This window comes from Arvicanthis niloticus, chromosome 12 (genome assembly GCF_011762505.2).
Source record: "Arvicanthis niloticus isolate mArvNil1 chromosome 12, mArvNil1.pat.X, whole genome shotgun sequence".
Lineage (NCBI taxonomy): Eukaryota > Metazoa > Chordata > Mammalia > Rodentia > Muridae > Arvicanthis > Arvicanthis niloticus.
The window spans coordinates 23,703,292-23,726,459 of record NC_047669.1 but is presented as its reverse complement, the minus strand read 5'-3'; the positions used below and the strand labels follow the sequence as shown (position 1 = coordinate 23,726,459).

At 35.1% G+C, this 23,168-nt stretch overlaps 1 protein-coding gene across 8 annotated transcripts in view; it reads left to right on the top strand.

Annotated features, from left to right (window-relative positions):
* Window positions 1–23,168, top strand: part of Stxbp5l (syntaxin binding protein 5L) — a 286,076-nt gene that overhangs the window by 239,746 nt on the left and 23,162 nt on the right. For 5 of the 8 annotated variants that reach the window (XM_076942909.1, XM_034515168.2, XM_076942907.1 and 2 more), the window contains 2 exons: window positions 15,668–15,838; window positions 18,032–18,271. In XM_076942909.1, coding sequence (XP_076799024.1) covers window positions 15,668–15,838; window positions 18,032–18,271 — 411 coding nt within the window. The remainder of the gene's footprint in view (window positions 1–15,667; window positions 15,839–18,031; window positions 18,272–23,168) is intronic. The other 3 variants (XM_034515170.2, XM_034515169.2, XM_076942908.1) reach the window with 1 other exon arrangement.

Here is a 23,168-nt window from a genome sequence, read left to right as displayed (position 1 = left end):
CAGGCATCCATGAAGCCTTGGTTCTACCTCCAATACCATATAAACCAAGGTAAGCGATGCATGTGTATAATCCTAATGCTCAGGGTGTAGAGACAGAAGAACCATAGTTTAAAGTCATCCTCAATGCTTAGTGAGTTTTAAACCAGTTTAAATGATAAAAGGAAACCCTGCTCATAAGGAAAAAAACAAGCAAAGCAAAACAAAACAAAAGAATAGTAGGGAATGTGAATCTGGGTTGCTGCAGGTCTCCTGGGAGGCCTGCCTTGTAAGAATTTTCCTGCTCTGTAAATCAGGACTTTTAAAGTCTGGTGGGGATTGTGGGCCTTTAAAAAAATCATTGTAATATGACTAAATGTACACATATCTATGTATATATACATACATATGTGTATGTATACATATGCACACAATATGTATATGTGTGTATGTATATATTTATAGACACATAAATACATATATAATCATGTGTATGAAGAGAGGTGGTAATACAGATATGTTAAAGATTCTAAAATCAGAATAGAAACAATTTAAAAGATTAAATAAAAAGTCCTTATCTCTTCAGCTTGTCTGAATTACCATATAAACTCTTATGGAGTACTATTATATAGTCTATTTGAATGCATTAATAATAAAGTAATAATAAAATAATATGTGGCTGTCACATTAAGAACAGAAATGAAAGCGCTTCCCCTTGGTGCCAAGAGAAAACCCGGATGTGCATCGTCTCCTTCACTCTCCTTGTGATTCCATGCTCTTGTATGTCTGTTCTATTAGCCTGAAAATGTTTCTGTCTGTGTCTCCTCTGTGTGCCTGTGCGTGTTCCTCTATTGTATCTTTGTCTGCTTGTGCTATCTATGTCTGTCTGTCTGATTCTAACAAAAGGCTTTACTTTCTTGTTTATTGAAACATGCAGGAAGCATCACATAGGGAAGGAATGATGGATATTTTACAGATATCTTTAACAGAATTTTACAAAGAATTAAGTCAGAGACTCCAACTGACCAAGATTAAAAAAAAATACTACCAGCATCATGTTTTATGAAACAATATCTTTATGTTGCTTTCATCACTTTTGATGGATATTTATTTTATATGATAGCCTTCAGCCTATACTTGATGTTTTCAGCAAATGATTATGATAAAGCACATGCATTATTCTGGGTATATGGCATGGAAGAGCACATAACTTAACATTGTGGCTGCACATTAGCTTAGGTTGTAGAAGCTGATTACGTGAGAAATCCAAGGCAAGTAAGATTGGTTGTTACATTGTTATCTTAACAGCAGGCTAACAAACAGGCTGAGTACACAGTAGGCTGGCAATCTTAAGTCTTAACTAACATTAAGGTATATAATTAACTTTGGATGTGAGGTCCAGCAAAATGTCCAGTCATTGCAGTGTAAGAGATATTTTTATAATACTGCATCACCACAACATTATTATGTGATTTTTGTTTGTTATGTTTTGATATAAATAGCATCTTCTGTTTATGCTGGTAACTGTAATACCAAATTATTAAAATCTGATTTTATTTCTTCTCAGTCTTTATAGACTGATATGTAATGTCTTTGCAGAGAAATGAGAGCCTGCTGCTTTTACTTTATCAGAGTTTATGTTTGCTCTTATGGAATATAGAGGTCTTATTAAAGTCAGTAGCCTGTAGCAACTGAATCAAACCATAACATTAAAGTTTATGTAACTTGTGAAATATGAATGGATCTTACATCTTTAGGTTGTTGAAATAAAGGAAAGAAAAGTAGTGTTTCAGAACATAAGAAAAAATATACTTAAAGGCCAAAAAGATGGCTTAGTAAGTAAAGATGATTGACATCAAACCTGATGACTTGATAAACTTTACATTATGCATAACAATGCTAAAAGTAAAAACTGATCAACACTAACAGTTTTTAAATCAAAAGAATAAAATTCTACTAAGAATGATGTAATCAATATGCTATCCCATGGTAATGAAGTAACACTAATATTGGTAACCAGGCTGTTGATTATGTATAATATTTGAAAATGAGCTAAATTAGATTATTATACACCAAGTTAGCTGGAACAGTTAGTGTTAGTGTTTTTACTTTTATCATTGTCATGTACAATCTAAGTTTGTACATTTATTGTGATATATACCTGTTCAATATATCTGGAATTAATTCTTGGTACTTTTATTAAGAAATTGCTTATCATACCTTGTGTAATAAACTATGTAAATGTTCCCTTAATTATTTACTTTAGAAGCAAATGCTTTCCTTGTGTTTTGTTTGAATATTTAATGTTTGCTACTGAGTTGCAGCCAACATTGGGACAATACTTCTGTTCTCATAAATGCATAGTAAGTGAAAATTTCAGAAGGATACTGCAGACTGTACTGTGAAGCATACTGCCCTTCACACTCCTCTCAATTTCACATGATTAACAACTGCCTTTTTCCTTTTTCTGTTTTTTCAGTCAAAGGATCAAGAAAGTTAAGTCTGCCAACAGATCTTAAGACTGATCTTGGTACGGTAGGCAAAAGCCAACAACTTTAAGTTTTCTTACATCCATTTGGCTGGACATTTTTACCAACCAACCCATAAATGACATAAGCGTCCTAGACAGCCATATTTAATAGCTTTCCACAAAAAAAGGCTCTCCTGAAAATCACCATGGAGTTCTGTTGGCAGCATTTGACATTTTGTTTGTTAATAATCATTTCACAAAATTACATTTTATAAGACATTACACACCAAGGTCTGTGATGTTTCTTGGTTCTTTTTTGTTTTTCATCACAAAAAAATGTTTTAAAACATTTGTCACAGATAGACTTTGTAACTGTAATTTTGTAAATGAACATTTTTCTGGATTTCTTTTCCATATTGTTTATGTTATATTGTTTAGAAGTAATACTATTTAACAAAAAATTCTGCTATAAGGTGGAGTTCTGGCTCTGATTTTTTGTTGTTTTGTTTGCTTGTTTTTGAACATTATAGATCATTTCATTTGAGGTGCTTGCCTTTTTGTAGTGGTCCTGGGCTATGCATTAAATCTCACAGTGAGATAAACTTTCTCAGATAGACCTTGAAACTTTTTTCAGCACTTTTGTCTGTTTGTCCTAGTAAGAGATTTTTGGTTATGCTTTTTGAAACTTCATTACATAACCTATATTATATATTCCCTTTGTTCTGATGCAAAGCTTTGGCATGAAATCAAAGAAGGTCATGGTTAAATAGACACTTGAGTGCCATTCAGGTATAAAACGCTGTTCTATATTATGCTTTTTTTCCCAGCTCTTTAAGATTTCTATTATTGTTCCCAGTCCCAGTAATTTTTTCTTCTGAAAAAAGAAACTAAGATCATTGCTGCTAACTAGTAGAATGTAAAATCCATGACACTTTGATGCTATGGTAGAATTCTGCATTAAATATATCTGGCCTCGAGTTTCTGTTTAGCTGGGAGATGTTCAATTCCACCTCTCTCTCAGTGTGTGTGTGTGGGGGGGGGTTACAGTTCTGTTTAAATTATTTAATGTTGATTTAGTTTCAATAGATCATATCATCCATTTCTTTTAGGCCTTCCAGTTTGGTAGAATACAGACTTTTTTAAAGGATGTCCTTATGGTTCTCTGAATTTCTTCATCATCTATGACGGCATCTCCCCTTTCATCTCTAATTTTATAATTTGGATTGTCTTTCTCTTCTGATTATGGCTAAAAGTATGTCAATACTATGAATTTTTTCAAAGAACCAACTCTTAATATATGTTTTATTAATTTTGGCTCTGAGAATGATAGTTTCTTCTCATCTATACTTTTTATAGATTGTTTCTTCCTATTTTTCTAGAGCTTTCAAGTGTATCACCAGGTTATTATTATGAGATCTTTCCAGTTTGGACTGTTTGTTTGTTTGTTGTTTGTTCTTTATGTAATCACTTAATGCTCTCCTCTTAGACTTGCCTTCATTGTCCTGTAGATTTGGATGTGTTGTGCTTTTATCTTCATTCAATTCTTGGAAGTTTTTAATTTCCTTCTTGATTTCTTTCTGAACCCAATTTTTATTCAGTAGTGAGTTGTTCAGCTTCCATGAGCTTGTGTACTGTCTACTACTTCTATTGTTGAGATCCCTCTTTATTATAGTACATCATGGTAGCTAGCATAAGATGCAGGACATTATCTCAAGTTTTCTGTATTGGTTGAGATGTGCCATGTGTGCTAATATATGGTCCATTTTGGGAAAAGTTTCATAAGCTGCGGAGAAAAAAAGTGTATCCTTTGGTGTTTGAGCAGAATGATCTATAGATGTCTGTTAGGTCAATTTGATTTATGCTATTTAACTTCAGAGTTTCTCTATTTATTTTTTGTCTGGGCGACCTGTTTACTGGTGATGGAGGAGTATTGAACTATTAGTGTGTTAGGCTCAATATGTGATTTTTTAATCTAATAGTGTTTCTTCTATAAAATTGGGTGCTTTGTGTTTGTTGGGTAAAAGTTTAAGCAAAGACCTACACTCAAGTTTGTTCTCTGGCTTCTACACACACACTATGGCACCCACACACCCAATTTCACATGTGAATATAAACATACACACACACAAACAGTTGTACTTTTTACATACTAAAATTAATTTTAAAAAAATGAAAGGTAGAAAGAAGTGGAATTATGTTAATTTCACTTTTCACAAGTTTGGTGATGCTGAAAATTAATTTTTCAACTGCTCTTATCATAGTTCCCTCTCTCCCAGAAGAACAAGATTGTTACTATTGTCAGTGAGGCACAATTCATTTGTGTTTTGTATTCAGCTGTGAAATGCCTTGTGGGTATTAATCCAATTCTTTATTTGCTCCTCAGTTTGGGTTGACATCTAAGTAATGTTTCACTGACAATATGACTTATGGCTTTGGAAACAGAGTATTTCTAGATACATTTCTTCCATTTATTATTTATTTATTTATTTATTTATTTATTCATTTTACATCTGGATCACAGCCACCCTTATTCCTCTCCTACCATTCCAACCCTCAAAAACCACTTTCCCCACTACCCCTTCCCCTTCTCCTCAGCGAAGAGGGAGCCCACCCACCCTGGGTACAAACCTGACCTGGCACATCAAATCACAACAGGAGCAAGGTGTAAGATGAAATTTCAGAATCATTTTGATTTACATCTTCCCTGTGACTAAGAATGATGAACATATCTTTAAATGCTTCTTGGCCATTAGAGATCCTCTGTTGAGAATTTTCTGTTTGGCTCTGTACTCCATTTTTTAATTGGGTTATTTGGTTTGTTGGTATCTAATTTCTTGAGTTCTATATGTATTTTGGACATTAGTCCTCTGTCAAGATGTAGGGTTAGTGAAGATCTTTTTCTACTCTATAGGCTGCCATTTTGTCCTATTGATGGTGTCTCTTTCTTACAGAAGCTTTTCAGTTTCATGAGGTCCCATTTATTAATTGTTGATCTTAGTATCTGAGCTATTGATGTTCTGTTCAGAAATTTGTCTCCTGTGCCAGTGTATTAAAAGCTATTTCCCACTTTCTCTTCTATCAGGTTTAGTATATCTGGTTTTATGTTGAGATATTTGATCCATATGGACTTGAGTTTTGTGCAGAGTGATAAATATGGATCTATTTGCATTCTTCTATATGCAGACCACCAGTTAGACCAGCACCTTTTGTTGAAGATGCTTTCTTTTTTTTTTTTTTTTTTCCATTGTACGGTATTGAGTTCTTTGTCAAAAGTCAAGTGTCCATAGACGTGTGGGTTTATTTCAGGGTCTTTGATTCAGTTCTATTCATCAACCTGTTTGATTCTGTACCAATACCATGCAGTTTTTATCACTATTGCTTGAATACAGCTTGAGGTCAGGAATGGTACAATGATCCCTCCTGAAGTTCTTTTATTGTTCAGGGTTATTTTGGCTATCCTGATTTTTTGATTTTCCATATAAAGTTGAGAATTGTTCTTCTAAGGTCTGTAAAAAAATCATGTTGGAATTTTCATAGGAAGTACATTGGATCTGTAGATTGGGAATTTTTACTATGTTGAACCTACCTATCCATTAGCATGGAACATCATTCCATCTTCCCATATCTTCTTCACTTTCCTTCTTCAGGGACTTGAAGTTCTTGTCATACAGATGTTTAACTTGCTGGTTAGAGTTACACCAAGATATTTTATACTATTTGTGGCTATTGTGCAAGGTGTTGTTTCTCTAAATTCTTTCTCAGACCATTTATCATTTGCATAATTGAGGGCTACAGATTTCTTTAAGTGAATTTTATATCCAGATACTTTTCTAAATTTGTTTAATAGATGTAGGAGTTTTCTGGCAGAGTTTATGGAGTTTCTTATGTATACTATCATACCATCTGTGACTAGTGATACTTTGACTTCTTGTTTTCCAATTTGTATCCCCTCAATCTCCTTTAGTTGTCCTATTGCTCTGGCCAGAACTTCAAGTACTATACTGAATAGATATGGAGAGAGTGGACAACCTTGTCTTGTTCTTGATTTTAGTAGGATTGCTTAAAGTCTATTTCCATTTAATTTGATATTGCCTATTGGCTTGCTGTATATTGCTTTTATTATGTTTAGTTATGTGCCTTGAATCCCTGATCGCGCCAAAACTTTTAACTTGAAGGAGTGTTAGATTTTTCCAAAGGCTTTTTCTGCATCTAATGAAATTACCATGTGACCTTTTAAAGTTTGTTTATATGGTGGATTATATTGATAGGATCTTTATGAATTGAACCATTCCTGCATCCCTGGGATGTTCATGGTGAATGATGTTTTTGATGTGTTCTTTGATTATGTTTGTGAGGATTTTATTGAGTATGTTTACATCAATGTTCATGAAGAAAATTAGTCTGAAGTTCTCTTTTTTGTTGAGTCTTTGTGTGGTTTAGGTTTACTGTGACTGTGGCCTCATAGAATGAATTAGGTAGTGTTCCTGCTCTTTCTATTTTGTTGTATTGTTTAAGGAATTTCTGTTGTTATGTCTCCCTTTCTATTTCTGATTTTGTTAATTTGGATACTATCTCTGGGCCTTTTAGTTAGTTTGGCTAAGGGTTTGTCTATTTTGTTGATTTTCTCAAAGAACCAATTCTTGATTCTGTTGATTGTTTGTATTATTCTATTTCAAATTTATTGATTTCAGCCCTGAGTTTGACTATTTCCTGCTCCTCTTGGCTGTGTTTGCATTTTTCTTTCTTTCTTTCTCTCTTTCTTTCTCTCTTTCTCTCTTTCTCTCTCTCTTTCTTTCTTTCTTTCTTTCTTTCTTTCTTTCTTTCTTTCTTTCTTTCTGTTCTAGAGCTTTCAGGTGTGCTCTTAAGTTGCTAGTATGAGATCTCTCCAATTTCTTTATAAAGGCTTTTAGTGCTATGAACTTTCCTCTTAGCACTGCTTTTATGGTGTACCATAGGTTTGGGTATGCTGTGCCTTCGTTTTCATTGAATTCTAGAAAGCCTTTAATTTCTTTCTTTATTTCTTCCCTGATCCAGTGGTCATTTAATACAGAGTTGTTCCGTTTCCAGGAGTATGTGGGCTTTCTGGTATTTCTGTGAATGTTGAAGTCCAGCCTTAACCCGTGGTGATCTGATTGAATGCAAGAGGGTTTATCAGTTTTCTTGTATCTGTTGAGGCTTGCTTTGTGACTGACTATATAGTTAATTTTAGAGGCGGTTCCATGACATGCTGAGAAGAAGGTATATTCTCTTGCTTTGGGTGGAAGGTTCTGTAGATACTTGCTAAATTCATAACATCTGTTAGTTACATTGTTTCTCTGTTTAGTTTCCATTTTGATGACCTGTCCATTAGTGAAAGTTAACTGAAGAAGTCTCACACTACTATTGTGTGAGGTTCAATGTGTGATTTAAGCTTTAATAAAATTTTTTTTCCAAATGTGAGTACCCTTGTATTTGGTGCATAAATGTGCAAAATTGAGATATCATCTTGGTAGATTTCTTCCTTTGGTAAGTATAAAGTCTCCTTTCCCATCTCCTTTGGTTACTTTTGGTTGAAAATCTATTTCATTAGAAATGAAGATGGCTACTCCAACTTGTTTCTTGGGTTTGTTTGCTAGGAAAACCTTTTTCCAGACCTTTATTCTGTAGTAGTGTCTATCTTTGTTGCTGAGGTTAATTTCTTTTTTAAAAAAATTGAATATTTTATTTATTTACATTTAAAATGTTATTCCCTTTCCCAGTTTCCCCTCTGGTAACCCCCTATCCTATTTTCCCTCCCCCTGCTTCTATGAGAGTGCTCACCCACCCACTCCCACCTCCCTGCCCTGGCCTTTTCCTACACTGGAGCATTGAGCATTCCCAGGACGAAGAGCCTCTCCTCCCACTGATGTCTGACAAGGCCATCCTCTGCTACATATGCAGCTGGAACCATGGGTCCCTCCATGTGTACTCTTTGGTTGGTGGTTTAGTTCCTGGGAGTTCTGGGAGGGGTATGGTTGGTTGATACTGTTATTCTTCCTATGGGGTTGCAAACCCCTGCAGTTCCTTTGGTCCTTTCTCTAACTCCTCCTTGGGGGACCCTGTGCTCAGTGCAGTGGTTGGCTGTGAGCATCCCCTCTGTATTTTTCAGGCTCTGGCAGAGCCTCTCAGGAGACAGCTATATCAGGCTCCTGTCAGCAAGCACTTTTTGGCATCCACAATAGTGTTTGGGTTTGGTGCCTGTATATGGGATGGATCCCCAGGTGGGGCAGTCTCTGGATGGCCTTTCCTTCAGTCTCTGCTCCATGCTTTGTCCCTGTATTTCCTCCCATGAGTATTTTGTTCCCCCTTCTAAGAAGGACTGAAGCATCCACACTTTGATCTTCCTTCTTCTTGAGCTTCACGTGGTCTGTGAATTGTATCTTGGGTATTCCAAGCTTTTGGGCTAATATCTACTTATCAGTGAGTGCATATCATGTATGTTCTTTTGTGACTGGGTTACCTTACTCAGAAGGAATTCAGAAAATCAAATAACCTTATTAAAATGGAGTACAGAGATAAAGAATTCTCACCTGAGAAATGGCTGAGAAGCACCTAAAGAAATGTTCAACATCCTTAGTCATCAGGGAAATGCAAATTAAAACAACCCTGAGACTCCACCTCACACCAGTCAGATCAAAATCTCAGGTGACAGCAGATGCTGATGAGGATGTGGAAAAAGAGGAACACTCTTCCATTGTTGGTGGGATAGCAAGCTGATACAACCACTCTGGAAATCATTCTGGCAGTTCCTCAGAAAATGGACATAGTATTACCCGAGGATCCAACTATACCACTCCTGGATATATATGTATACAGGAATATATATATATATATATATATATATATATATATATATATATATATATCAACATATAACGAAGTCACATGCTCCACTATGTTCATAACAGCCTTATTTATAATAGCCAGAAGCTGGAAAGAACCCAGACATCCTTCAACAGAGGAATGGATACAGAAAATGTGGTACATTTACACAATAAAGTACTACTTAGCTATTAAAAACAATGAATTCATGAATTTCTTATCTGTAGCAGAATGGTGGATCCTATTTACATACACAGTCTGTTAGCCTGTGTCTATTTGTGAATTGAGACCATTGATGTTGAGAGATATGACCAATAAGTATTAGTTCCTTTTATTTTGATCATAGAGGTGGTACTGTGTGTGTATGAATCTCTTTTATGTTTGCTGTGACATGATTAATTTCTTGTGTTTCCTTGGGTGTAATTTCCCTCCGTGTGTTGAAATTTTCCTTCTGGTTAATCCTCTGTAGGGCTGAATTAGTAGAAAGATATTGTTTAAATATGGTTTTGTCATGGAATTAGTTGTTTTTTCTATCTATGGCAATTGAGAATTTTGCTGGGTATAATAATCTGGGTTCGCATCTGTGGTCTCTTAGTGTCTGCAAGGCATCTGTCCAGGATCTTCTGGCATTTAGAGTTTCTGTTGAGAAGTCAAGTGTAATTCTGAAAGGTCTGTCTTTATATGTTATGTGGCCTTATTCTCATGCAGCTTTTAATACTCTTCCTTTGTTCTGTACATTTAGTGTTTTGATTATTATGTGGAGGGAGGATTTTTTTTTCTCATCCAACCTATTTAGTGTTCTGTAACATTTATAGCCATTTCTTTCTTTAGGTTAGAGTAGTTTTCTTCTGTGATTTTGTTGAAGATGTTTTCTGGCCTTTTGAAATAGGAATCTTTACCCTCTTCTATTCCTATTATTCTTAGGTTTGGTCTTATCATAGTAACCCAAATTTCTTGGATGTTTTGAATTAGGAACTTTTTACATTTGGCATTTTTCTTTGACTAGTGTCCCAATTTATTCTGTGGTATCTTCTACACCTGAGAGCCTCTCTTCCATCTCCAGCATTCTGTTGGTGATGCTTGCATCTCTAGTTCCTGTTCTCTTTTCTAGGATTTTTATCTCCAGTGATGCCTCCATTTGTGTTTTCTTTATTGATTATATTTCCATTTTTAGGTCTTGGACCATTTTATTCATTTTCTTCACCTGTTTGATTTTTTCTGTATTTCTTAAGGGAATTATTTATATCCTCTTTAAAAGCCCGTATCATCTTCATGAGATGGGATTTAAGGTCACAGTCTTGCTCTTCAGGTATGTTAGGATATCCAGGGCTTGTTATATAGGAGATCTGGGTTCTGATGGTGCCATATTATTGGCTTCTGTTGATTATGTTCTTGTACTCATCTTTCACTATCTGGTTCTCTCTGTTCTTGATTGGCCTGAGACTCCCAGAAAACAATTGGACCTGTGTGTCCTGGGTTAGAGAAGGTCTCCCTGGAGGCAAGTAGAACTTTGGGGTGGGGGCTGGCTTGGTGTGCAAGTAGAGGTGCAGACTGGAATGAAGTTGGAGCTCTGATAGGGCAAGACAGAGCTCAGGCTGCTGGGCTTGGTGGGATCCCAACAGGCAGGGGGATTAGGGCAGGGATCTCACTTGTGTCCCAGGTTAGAATGGGCTTCCTGGGAGGCAGGTTGGGCTGTAGGGTTGGGGTTAACAAGCCTATCAGAGACTGTGCATGGAGGCATGAACTAGGAGGAAGATCTTTATGGCAGTCTTAACCCTATTTACATTGTTCTACCTCCAGTGAATGGAGTTTTCTAATATACAATACTGCCCATGGTTAAAGTGGTGATGTGGTCCCTTAGCTATCTATCCTGATTCTAAATGAGTCATGGCAGAGTATTATAAGAACCTGAAAACTCTTTGGAGTCCACGAAGACCTTGCCCTACCTGGCAGTGATGTAAGCTAAAATATGAGTCTCTCCTAGTGGAACATAGGTGTCTACCTAATGTCAAGGCAATTATAGAGCTGCATTTGTGAGCACTTACCTGCCAACAGCCAAGTTCTCCAAGTTTACGAATGATGAGTACAGCCCCATAGACTACTAAGTCTGATGCTAAACTAGGTTGCACCTGAGTCTAATATCTGCATTGGCCTACAGTTTCAGGGGGAAAAAAAGGTGGCTATGTCCTGGACTCATTCTTAGGCTGGAAATGATAAAGCAAAATCCAAGACTGCCCCATTAGTCTTCACCTGATTTTCCATGGTTGTCTAGAAGCTTGGTTGATGAGCTTTAGTCTGCCTGCAAGTCTTTCATTCTTACCAGATACTGAAATTCATAATGAGAAGCACTGGGCTCCAAACAAAGCCCTGTGCTAGCTGTCATCTCCATGGATGGAGACTTGCTTTCCATTTCGAATTGGAAGTTGGAGAAAAGGTGGTAAAGGAAAATAGCAGCCTTTTCTAACACTGTTAGTTGCTCAGTCTATGAGTTTTGTCTGGTGCTATGGTTGGCAGTTTGCTCAATATTGGATTTCTCTATTGCAGGCCTGGGATTACGATTCAAAGCTAAGGTCTGGGCTTAAATTTGTCTCCTACTCTAAAGGAGATATCCTCTTTCTCTGGGCTGTAGAGCTTAGAGTTGGGAGGCAGGGAGGGGAATATAAGAATTGGTCATTTTTCTCTTTTATTCTCTTTTACCTGGATGGTTCAATTACATTATGGGGTTTGTTTTTGTTTTATTGTTTTTGTTTTGTTGTTGTTGTTGTATAGCTTTTAAAGTAGTTCCCTTAAAATCTGCAATATACATTTACAGTTAATTCAAATTTTCTCTTAGCTAGGGCCATACTGCTTTGTAGTTGCTGTATCATAGAGTAGCTATCCCTTACATCATTGTCATTCACTTCACTTACCTATATGCTGGTCTCAACATTTTAGACAAGTTAATGTGGATATATAACTCTTTTAAAATAAAAGTAAAATATCCTTTTTAAAAATGTCACTGTGTCCTGGAATAAATCTGAAACATCTTTAAAGAACACTGAATATCTTGAAAAATAATATGTATGTAATGTCTAGAACCTATTGAAACAGAACCTAGGAAGAAGAAAAATTACTAATCAATAAAAACTGACATTGAAATTACAGATAGGCTGGAGCTAGTGAACTGTTGGTTAAGTATGCAGAGGTCAAAAAGAAACATAAAATTCAAAAACAACTTTTAGGGATAAAAATATTGTCTTTGAGATGATAAATGCACTAAATGAGCTTAATAAAAATATTTAAGACTGCATAAGGAAAACATTAATATACTCAAAAATGCACTGTTTAGAATGAAACACTATGCTACCTAATGTATATAACTGTAAGAATTTTAGAGAGCAAGAAAAAATGGGAAGGGGGAACAGAAATTATGTTTGAATAAATAATGCTGATTATTAGTTGACTAATTTGATAAATTAAATAAAAATTTATAGTTCCAAAAACATAATGAACCCCAAGTCTGGGAAATAATAAGAAAAATGTATAAAGTGCATCATAATTGAATTTTTTAAAAGCTCTTTAGCCAGAGATGAGAAATGACATTTTAACATGTCAAGTAGCAAAAACAGGAATGAAGCAGATTTTCCACAGAAAATGAAAACTGGAAGACAGTAGAAAAGTATAAACTACTGGAAAGAAAAGAATCATCCTAAAATTATATATGCAATAGAAATATTGTTAAATTAAATAAACGTTTTCCTGGCTATACAAAAGCTAAAGCCATAACATGGTGGCATATGTCTGTTGCAGTCCCAACATTTATAAAGGAGAAGCAAAAACACAACAACCTTGAAAGCAGCCTGAAGCAAGCCAGTGGTGGCACAGCGGCTTAGGCAGCCGCCTGCAGAGGGCAAGTCCGTGCCCTTTGCTCTCTCTCTCCCGGTTTGAATCCCGCTTTCCCTGTGTGACTCTGCCCGAGTCTCATGGGGGGAGGGGGAGGAAGAAAGCAGCCTGAACTATATAGTGATGCCCTATATTAAAAAGTGGCATACTTATACACACACACACACACACACACACACACACACTTACACACATACACACACCTGAAAGAATCCAACTCCCCAAAATCCAAATCTCAGGGGGAAAAAAAGGAAAAACAATACCAAGAGAAATCTCAATGTAACCAGGAAAATACAGAAATCTAAAAATATCTTATATGTTAAAGATAGACTTAATTTTTAAATCTCTTAAGAGATGATAACTGGGAAAATCTAAACTATTCATCAAAGAATATATAAACAAATAAAAAATAAGCTAAAAATGGCATGTCTGGGCAATGGAATATTCCTTAGAACTGAAAATAAATGACTGCCTAACACATTCAACAAGAAAGAATCTTAGACTAATTATGATGTGAGAGAGAAGCCAAGCAAAACAAAATATAAATTGGTTCTAGAGTAGCCTGTAAAGTAAAATGATATGACAGTGACTTTGTCAATAGCTAGATTTTTTCTTTGTATTTAGCACTGTCTTATTATTATAAATTTCCAGGTTGATTGTCTAAGCTATGACTAATCTTTTTCCTTTTTTATGTCAATTCTTATCTATCTTGAACATCTATCATGGTATCTATATACTTAGTTAATACACACACACTTTGTTGCTGGGCATGGTGTATAAACCATAGGCCCTAAAACAAGGTACTCTGTCCTTGGAGAGAATAGGTTTTTACTGACTGCTATACTCAGGATGGGGGTATTTTTACAAACTATTCCTTAAGTAGTTGCCATTTTCTAATGCTCACTAAGCTGTTAGTGTCAACTGTTGCTCTAACTTAAGGAGGAATAGAAGTCTTGACTTTTGCTTCCCAGTGTCTAACTCTTCATAAGATTACTTCTGCCTTTTCAGTTGGGATTTTTGACATTCTATTCACTATAAAAGTTGCTTGTTTCCAAAATGAGTAATTTCAATGTGTTTCATCAGCTTCTCAAAAACTAGTAAATATATTTTCAAAGGCATCATTCTTTCCCAAATATTTTAGCTAACTCTGTAATCCAGATTAAGCATATATATATATATATATATATATATATATATATATATATATATCAATTGAGAAAATCAGTTTAGAATATTGCCTGATGAGAAAACGTCATTTTTTCTGTTCTTCATTTTCCCCATATATAATATCACAATAATAATAAATTATCTTAAAGGATTATTTGAAAATTGAAATTATATGTATGTACACACACAGATTGTCCACCATTTAAATATTAATAAATGTTAACTCTCATTTTAAAAATCAATAGAAAAAATCTAGTTTAATTTGCATTAAAATGGTGAGAAATAATTCCTGCCCTTGAGTAGGAATTCAGGAAATACATAATTGTAGGCTTTGAAACTGTACAATTCAGAAAGCCTATTGAGCCTTGTCAGTTTCACATATTCAACATTGCCAGTAGACATTTCCATATAGCTTGTTCTCAAGGATGACCAAAGCAGAATGGTCCATAATGCATTCTTTATGTCGCAGAACTATGAATGATACTTCAAATACAATTTAACTTTAAAAAAGTAAAATATATATATATTATATATATTATATAATATATATTAATATGTTTTTGTGGATGAAACCAATACTGAATAAATTTCCTAACATTAAGGTCTATTCCTAGCCTGAAGTTTTTAAAGTAATACCAAAATATTCGCCAACATTAGATGAGCAATTTATAGACGAATAATTTCATACTCTACAACAAGTGTGACAATAACAAAGTTTATACAGTGTCTACTGCAGCCCTCTGTGTAGGACATATACTCCATAAATTACTTACAGAAGCTGCATGAAGTATGTAATAGTATTCTAGATGTACAGAGGAAACAAAAGTGTGAAGCCTTTAGTAGGCAGAACTAATTAGTGTCAGAACTGGAATACATGTAGGGAGTGTTGCTGCAAGCTGGCAGCTTTAAGTACCATACTCGGGTGCACAGCATGGTGCTGTCATTCTGTACTTTAAATTCCAAGAAAAGAATGGCCTTCCAAAACTTACATGAATTGGATCTGTTCAAATAATGCAACAAAAACTACAGTATTAAAATGTATTTTATATTATCACTCAACAATATGTTAAATACATAGTAGGGAAATATATGACATTTCAAGAAATGTTAATCAGACGAATTATGAAAATATGTCCTATACACAATAAGTATCTTGATTTTTTTATAATCTGAACTTGTAACTAAATCTTAACATAACAAAAACTTAGTCATATTCAACTGAACTGGAAGAAGAGGAATTCCTGTTCCTCCGTTTCTTAACCTGTGCCTTTGGATTTCCTCATCTGAAGACTTAATTATGATATTTATTCTGCCTTCTTCCTCTTGGTACAGACCATGTAAATGGACACTGCACAAGTCCAACCTCTCAGAGTTGCAGTTCTGGAAAACGTCTTTCCAGTGCTGATGTTTCAAAAGTAAATCGCTGGGGTCCTGGAAGACCACCATTTAGAAAGGCACAGTCAGCTGCTTGCATGGAGATTTCTTTACCAGTTACAACTGAAGGTAGGATAAACATATCAATTTCTGTGAGTACAGTTTAAAATTTGATAAAATTTGGTTTATCATGGTAACAGGTGCTGGGAGACAAAAAAAAAACATGGAAGTAACATTTAAAAAATGATTTTTAAAAAACCTACATGACATTGAAAGACTGAGATCTGTTTGGCTGTGGCCATAACTCCAATTCTATTCCTTACTCACTTCCTTCCTTATCTCTAAAAATAAAATGATCCCACTGTAGGTAGGCTATTCAGGAGATAATCTGTAACTGCAACCTTAATTTCTTCTACTGTCAAAGAGGATAATCATGTTTAAAAGAACACGTTATTAAATTCTAAAATTTAGAATCATAGCCGGGTCTGGTGGCACAGACCTGTAATCCCAGCTGCTGGGGAGGCTGAGGCAGGAGGATTGCAACTTTAAGAACTGCCTGGGTTAGGAAGGGAGCTCAAGGCCAGTCTGGACCATTTAACAAGACCCTGTCTCAAAGCATAAATTCAAAGAGGTCTGGGGATATAACTCTGTGGCTGAGCAGTTATCCAGTCTGCATGAAGTCCAGGATGTATCCCCAGTACCACAAAAATAAATAAATAATAAAAACTAAATAAAGATTATAATGTTCGTAAAACTTTTAAGGAAATATTGTTTCCTTGTTTATAGAATAAGTATGAGTGCAATACAAGAGGAAAAAATTTTTAAAAAAATTAGAGAAGGAAAGAAAACAGAATCTTGTAGCTTTGCTTTTACTCTTTTGGTAATAAAAATTTTAGAAACAGAATTGGGAGAAAAAATGGAAAGATTTGGTTATAGTAACTCTATACTATCCTTTATTATTGTTTAATTTCAAACAATAATCAATTATTATTCTTCAAAAATGTTTATAATGAATTCATTACTCAGATTTTGTGTAATATTATACCAGACTGAATCTGCTCCTGGAGATGTGGGAAGTCACAACCTTATCTTTCTAATAGGTGTCTGTGAATATCGGTATTGAGTGGTGGTAAATGTTGCTATAGAAATACCATGTGAGGGTTAAGAACAAGCACAATCATTGAAATGGCTGCTGCAAAACTCGAGCTGTAGATATTTCTGTTTCTAGTTTATGCTAGAAAACAGTTTAACTATAATTTCTGTCTTTAAGTTTGTAAACTATATAGATGATAACCCAACTTCTGTCTCATCTCTAAATTTTATGATGAGCTATTTTTTTATAAATTTGATAAGGGATAGAAATAGGAAATTAGGAATATTGAGTTCTGTTCCTTCTAAATATATTTTGAAGACCGTGTATTTCTTCTGGGTCTGTAAGAGTTATCAAGACACAGATTTCAGACCTATCAAGAGGAAAAGGTAAGTAAAGATTACAGAAAGAAAACTAGGAGCTTGTATACTAGGGCATTAGACAAAGTGTAACTGTATTACTGTTGAACAGATGGGTGCATTTGTGCTCACTGGAGGGTGCACATGTGCAGGTGCTGATAGAGCAGGAGCTTCCAAAACCAGACTGTTGTTTCTTTTCTAAGTGAGCTGAAGCCATCTCAGAAAAGCCAGTGTTAATGGCTGGCACACTCTTTACTTCATCCTTGGCAAAGTTAGAACTGGATTTGGATTGCAGGTAGGCAGCTTGAAACAAATTTGAATAAATCACGTTCATATTTTTTATACTCAAGATAAAAGTTTGATTTTTACAGCTTTAATTACTTAGGATATAAAATATGTTTATCAAATAACACTTATGATCCAGATTGGTCCTTTCATGTTGGTAATAAACATGACACTGTTGGTAAGTATGAATTGCTAAGGAATCATTAATATGACTTGTATGATCAAAATATGGGGAGGAAAAACAATTAATTAAGTGATATCCAAAATTTTGTATCCTGACTATTTAAATTTAGGTGGCTTCATTTTTCCTGATTAAAGAATTTTAAGTGATCTTTCAGGAAACATACAAAAGAAAACTGGTGTGCTAGAACTCAGGAGACTGAAGGTTTGGTTTTAGCTCTGCTTGAGTTTATAATAACACATATAGACTTGGGACTCTCCACCTTCAAAATGAGCCAGTAACCAGGATAAGATGTCCTTCATATCAATAAAAAAGAATATTTTTCATAATTATGGTTTACAGGTATTAAATTTGGCTTGTTTTGTAGACTCACTAATGCTTAACTTTTGCTTTTTAAATACTCATAGAAACCCGAGAGAATTCCTATAATCGCTCCAGGAGCTCTAGCATCTCCAGTATTGACAAAGACTCTAAAGAAGCGATTACAGCTTTATACTTCATGGAATCCTTTGCACGGAAAAATGACTCTACCATTTCCCCTTGTCTGTTTGTTGGAACCAGTCTGGGAATGGTGGTACTCATCTCCCTAAGTCTGCCATCATCAGATGAACAAAGGTTTACAGAGCCGGTGGTGGTATTGCCAAGTGGTAAGAGTTCTTCAGTTGTTCCCATGTTGCTTCTTACTCAACTTTAGATATTAAGTATTAATAATATGCATTGATGTCAGACAATGGCGAGGAGTATATGCCTCCTATGTAATATGAACTACTGGGAATTTCAGAACTTAAATATTCTTTCAACACTTAACATACTGTCATTTACCAGTTCTTCTGTACAGTGGTTTCTATGAAGGGAAACCAGAAAGGCCAGGCTAATACTTGCCTTTGAAAATGAGCTTCTTTAAAGCGCTGAGATAGATGTTAATGCACAAGAACATCCAATCCATTTGTGATAAATTGAAACATTTTCCCAAAGTTCTATGCCAGGCCAGAACGGGAGTGTTTTTATATCCTTCTTGAAGAAATCAGAATAATTAAAATAGATGCTATCTGACCTAAGGTGGATATCTAAAGTTTTTGTTTCCTTTCCATGGTAGAACCTCAAGAACTCAATTTAGTCATACATTCTATTCTACCTGGATTATTTTCTCATTTTTGATTTCACTTGACATCCCTTTGAATATGTTCAATAGATTCTAATCATTATTACTCTCTTTTTTTTACATATAATAAGTGTTTTAGGTATTTTAAGCTAAAAACAGATTTCATCAATATATAGGGTAAGGTTTTTTTTAAACAGTACATAGAGAAGTTAGAGACAGTTGTGGTTTTATATTAACTTGTTACATATATGTACAAATAGATGACAGTCAGAATTTTCAGCTCTATGAGTCTGGCAAATTCAGGGAAACACTGGACTCTACTAAGAACAAACACTATATTTTAAAGCTAATAATACTAAATAGAGAAAAATAATTTTTACCTCATTACTAATTTTAAGGAAATATGTATTATTTTGTTCTGCTTAAATTGGAGCCAGATTAGTAAGTTCAAAATAAAGTATTAAGTATCAATTTAAAAATAATTCCCTGGTACATTCTGCCTCTCAATTTATAGAAATCTCTGCCATTCTTAAACAATAAAATAATGGTGAAATAAAAATAAACATATGTATGATTTTTTGCCATCTGGTTTGCAAGATTTTTCCTTATCTAGTGCATATGATCCAATAAGAAATCTGCCCTCTATAATTTTTCAAGTTGGTATTCTACTGTTTTGAAATTTTAACAATCCAAATGTGCCAACATCAGTTGATCAGTTATATCAAATATAGATTATTAATATAAGATGTGATTAGTAGGAGAAATGACACAAGAGATATATGGGCACTATATATGATTTGTTTGATTTTCTATAAACATGGTACTGTGCTTTAAAATTCATTAAAAAGAAGAAAGCTAGGTTCATGTTTGTTTTATAATTAACCATTGAAAGCAAAAAAAAAAAAAAAAAAAAAAAGAATAACCAGAAGCCCAATTTATAGTGGTAAAAAGAGAAAGAGGATTCCATAGAATTCCATATGGGAAAAAAACAGGTAACAAAAAGTCCCAAGTGAGAGTGTCTGCTTTTCATCTTCACAGCTCACTGATTTACTGTGATTGTTGTTCTGACCCCCATCTCTTTGCAATATCCATTTCCCACTAATCCCACTCAATTTATGGAAACCCCCATGGTATTGTCCGTGGAATTATTATCTATAATACAGTGCACAGCACATCTCTAGAATTTACCTTATATAATTAAAATGTTATATTAGTTTATTAGCAATTCCTCATCATCCTTCCTCACATCCATGGATATCATCAATTCATTGTTATTGTATAAGAATTTAACTGCTTTACATGCTTCGTGTTAGTAAATACATATAATATTTGTCATTTTGTGTCCGGATTATTTTACAAAAAGCAATATCCACAATGTTCTTTCATGTCTGAATGTTAGAGAGCTGCCTTCTAAGGTTAAACAATATTACATTGCATCTATATATCACATTTTTATCCATTCATCAGCTGGAGACTTAGGTTGTGAGTAGTGCTGCAGAGAAGCATGTGTGTCTTCACAGTCCTGGGATACAACCCCAGAGCTGGATTGCTTCCTTATATGTCAGTCCCATTTTTAATTTTTTGGAAAATCTCCACATCCCTTTCCATGTCTGTTTACCACTTTAATTGGCAGTGGGACTTGAAAGAATGGACCCCACAAATGAGGTAGACTAAAGTCTCATGCAATAGTCAACATTATTCACAGCATCAGACAATTTATACCCTTAGGGCCAAGAAAATTCACCTGAATTCAAGCTGTATATAATCATAAAGACAAGCTGCATATGGAAAAAATATGTTTTTGTGTAGAAGCACATAAACAAAGAACAATAGCCAGTTGTAACAAGTAATCCGAAGTAAACTCATCTGGAAAAGGTACAAAAGCACATTCCAAGAGCAATTCCATGTTTTGATTAAACTGAGGTCACAAGACTCTTGTTTTCTTGTTTTCTCACAGGCACTCAAAATTCTCCTCACAGAACTCCATTCTTGGACCATGTTCTGACACATGTCCATTGCACTATTCTACATGTGTGGTTATACAAACAATGTGTGTCTTAGTTTCTTCCCATCATGCCATCACTAGCTTTTGATGTTTTCAAAATAGCCTAACAGATGATGAGGTTGTACTTCATCATGGTTGTCATGACCCTGGTTTTCCAACATACAGGTTAACCTAAAGGAAATGAATACAACACTGGAATCATACAGTGCACCTGAACAATCCCAGAACTAGTAAGGAGGTTGAATCAGTAACTGAAAAAGATACTAGTGAAAATAACATCCCCTTTCCTTTTTTAAGGAATGTTTTCACATAGATTATCTTGCTTGTCCTAGCAACAAATTCTTATCACTAATACGGAAATTTGAAGTGTGTTTAATCATTGAATTGGAGAGTTGGAAAATGCCTAGAGACTCTATTCCATACTGTCTCTTGTTTGTATCAGAATCATTTAAATGTATCCTTGCACTAAGGATCCCCACCCCCTCTAACTCAGTAGGTCTAAAGTAGTCTGAGGATTGGCACTTTTATTTAACAAGTCCCTGTGTGATGCTAGTTTAACAAATGGGCCATTTCTTGTCCCTATTGTGTGTTGACATATTGCAATTTCTTTTATAATAATTAATAAAATGAAGCCCAGAGAAGACAAACAACATGCTTCAAGCAAGCTAGACAGAGAATTAGATTTGAAGCTGTTTCTTGAACCACAATTCACCTTTCTTTGTAATTGATCATATTGTGTTTGTTACTTAGTTGTAACATCTTATCATGCTTAATTGCTGAGTAGAAATTAGCAATTGTAACTGACCTCCCAGTGAACTGACCAGCCTAAATTCTATCTTTTTGGGGTTTGTTTTTATTTTTTTTAATTGGATATTTTATTTATTTACATTTCAGATGTCATCACCTTTCCCCATCCCCCCCCCAACCCCTATCCCATCCCCCCTCCTCCTTTTTGCTTTTATACCATTTTAATTATATGCAAGTATTAAGGTCAGTTCTAGGTTGAGGAACTAGCAATACAATAGATGCAAATAGTCAAGGAACAAGCAAGACAATAAACACAAATAGTCAAAGAACAAGCAAGACAATAAACAAAGTTCTGTGATCACTCCCATGATCACTGTTTCTAAGGGCTTATGAGAATGACTAAAATATGAGTCAACTTCCCTGTCCCAGCCCACAGTCATGTTCATGTCTGAAGCCTACTTCTTTGTGCTAGCCTAAGATTTAGATTCCTGCCTGAAATTACTTCTTTGTCCTAGCCTAATTTCAGATTCCTGCCTGAAGCCTACTTCCTTGTCCTTGGCCAATGTCATATTCCTGCCAAGTAGCACATTTCCTTGTCCTTGACCAATGTCAGATTCTTGCCAAGCAACCCCAAAAGCTCTTCGCCTTTCCTTTTTTATTTTCTTAACAAGACTGAGCCTGTCTTAGGTCATTCTGACAAGAATGCCTTCCTTACCCATTGTGGAAGGAATATGCATTATCAAAAGCAATGTAGCAGTGGTGCTAGCAATTAATGTAATTAAAGATGTTATACCAGCAAGAATCAAGCCCACTACCCTCTTGCTTCTGCTTAAAGCCTGACTCACTTCTTCCTGTACTTGCAAGTTTTTTTTTTCAGAAGAACAAGGTTCTGTAATACTCAGGACAATAAAACAGAAGCTGGTTGAGAGACCTCCATAACAGACATGCTAGGTTTCAACATACGAACACAATTATAAAGTGTACAATCAATGCAACATACATTAAATACTGTAGAAAAAAAACAAAAGTAATTTTAACTTGACAATTAAAAGAGCCTTAATACATGTACTAACATTTGTTTGAAATCCAGATCCTGTCCCAACTTTATCTCTTGCTAACATAACATTATAGAGAACTGCAGCTAACTTCCATATATGTCTCTGAAAGTGTCCAGAACCAGCCTTCCAAATGAAGACTGTTATTTCCAATACTGGATTGATTTCTAGACCAGTCCATGATTGAGTCTGAATAACTGGTCACATTTAATAACAATACAAGAGTCATTATAACTTCTCTTTTTGATTCTCTGTTCCACAGGGTCTAAAAACTTGAGGCAAGGCAGCTTGTCCCATCTGGGACATGGGCAAGCAAAGGTGGGTCAGGAACATATGTCCAATACAGCTTCCCAGTCACCATTGTCAGGGCACTCAGCAAGCTCACAGGTCAGCATCATTCTTTGTTCCAGAATCAGCATGTCTCACCAATCACTCTGGCGGCCACCATGTTCCTTCAGCATCCTGCAGAAAAAAACACAAACATGCCCTCTTCTCCTTATTAAATACCTAATCAGGATCAGGGCTTATGCCAGTAAGTGGATCCTTCCCTTTTACCTAGGCATAGGTATGCCTAGTTGTAGGGTGCCATAGACACTCAGCAGAAAGTTCTTTGGCATCCAATTTTTTTTAAAAAA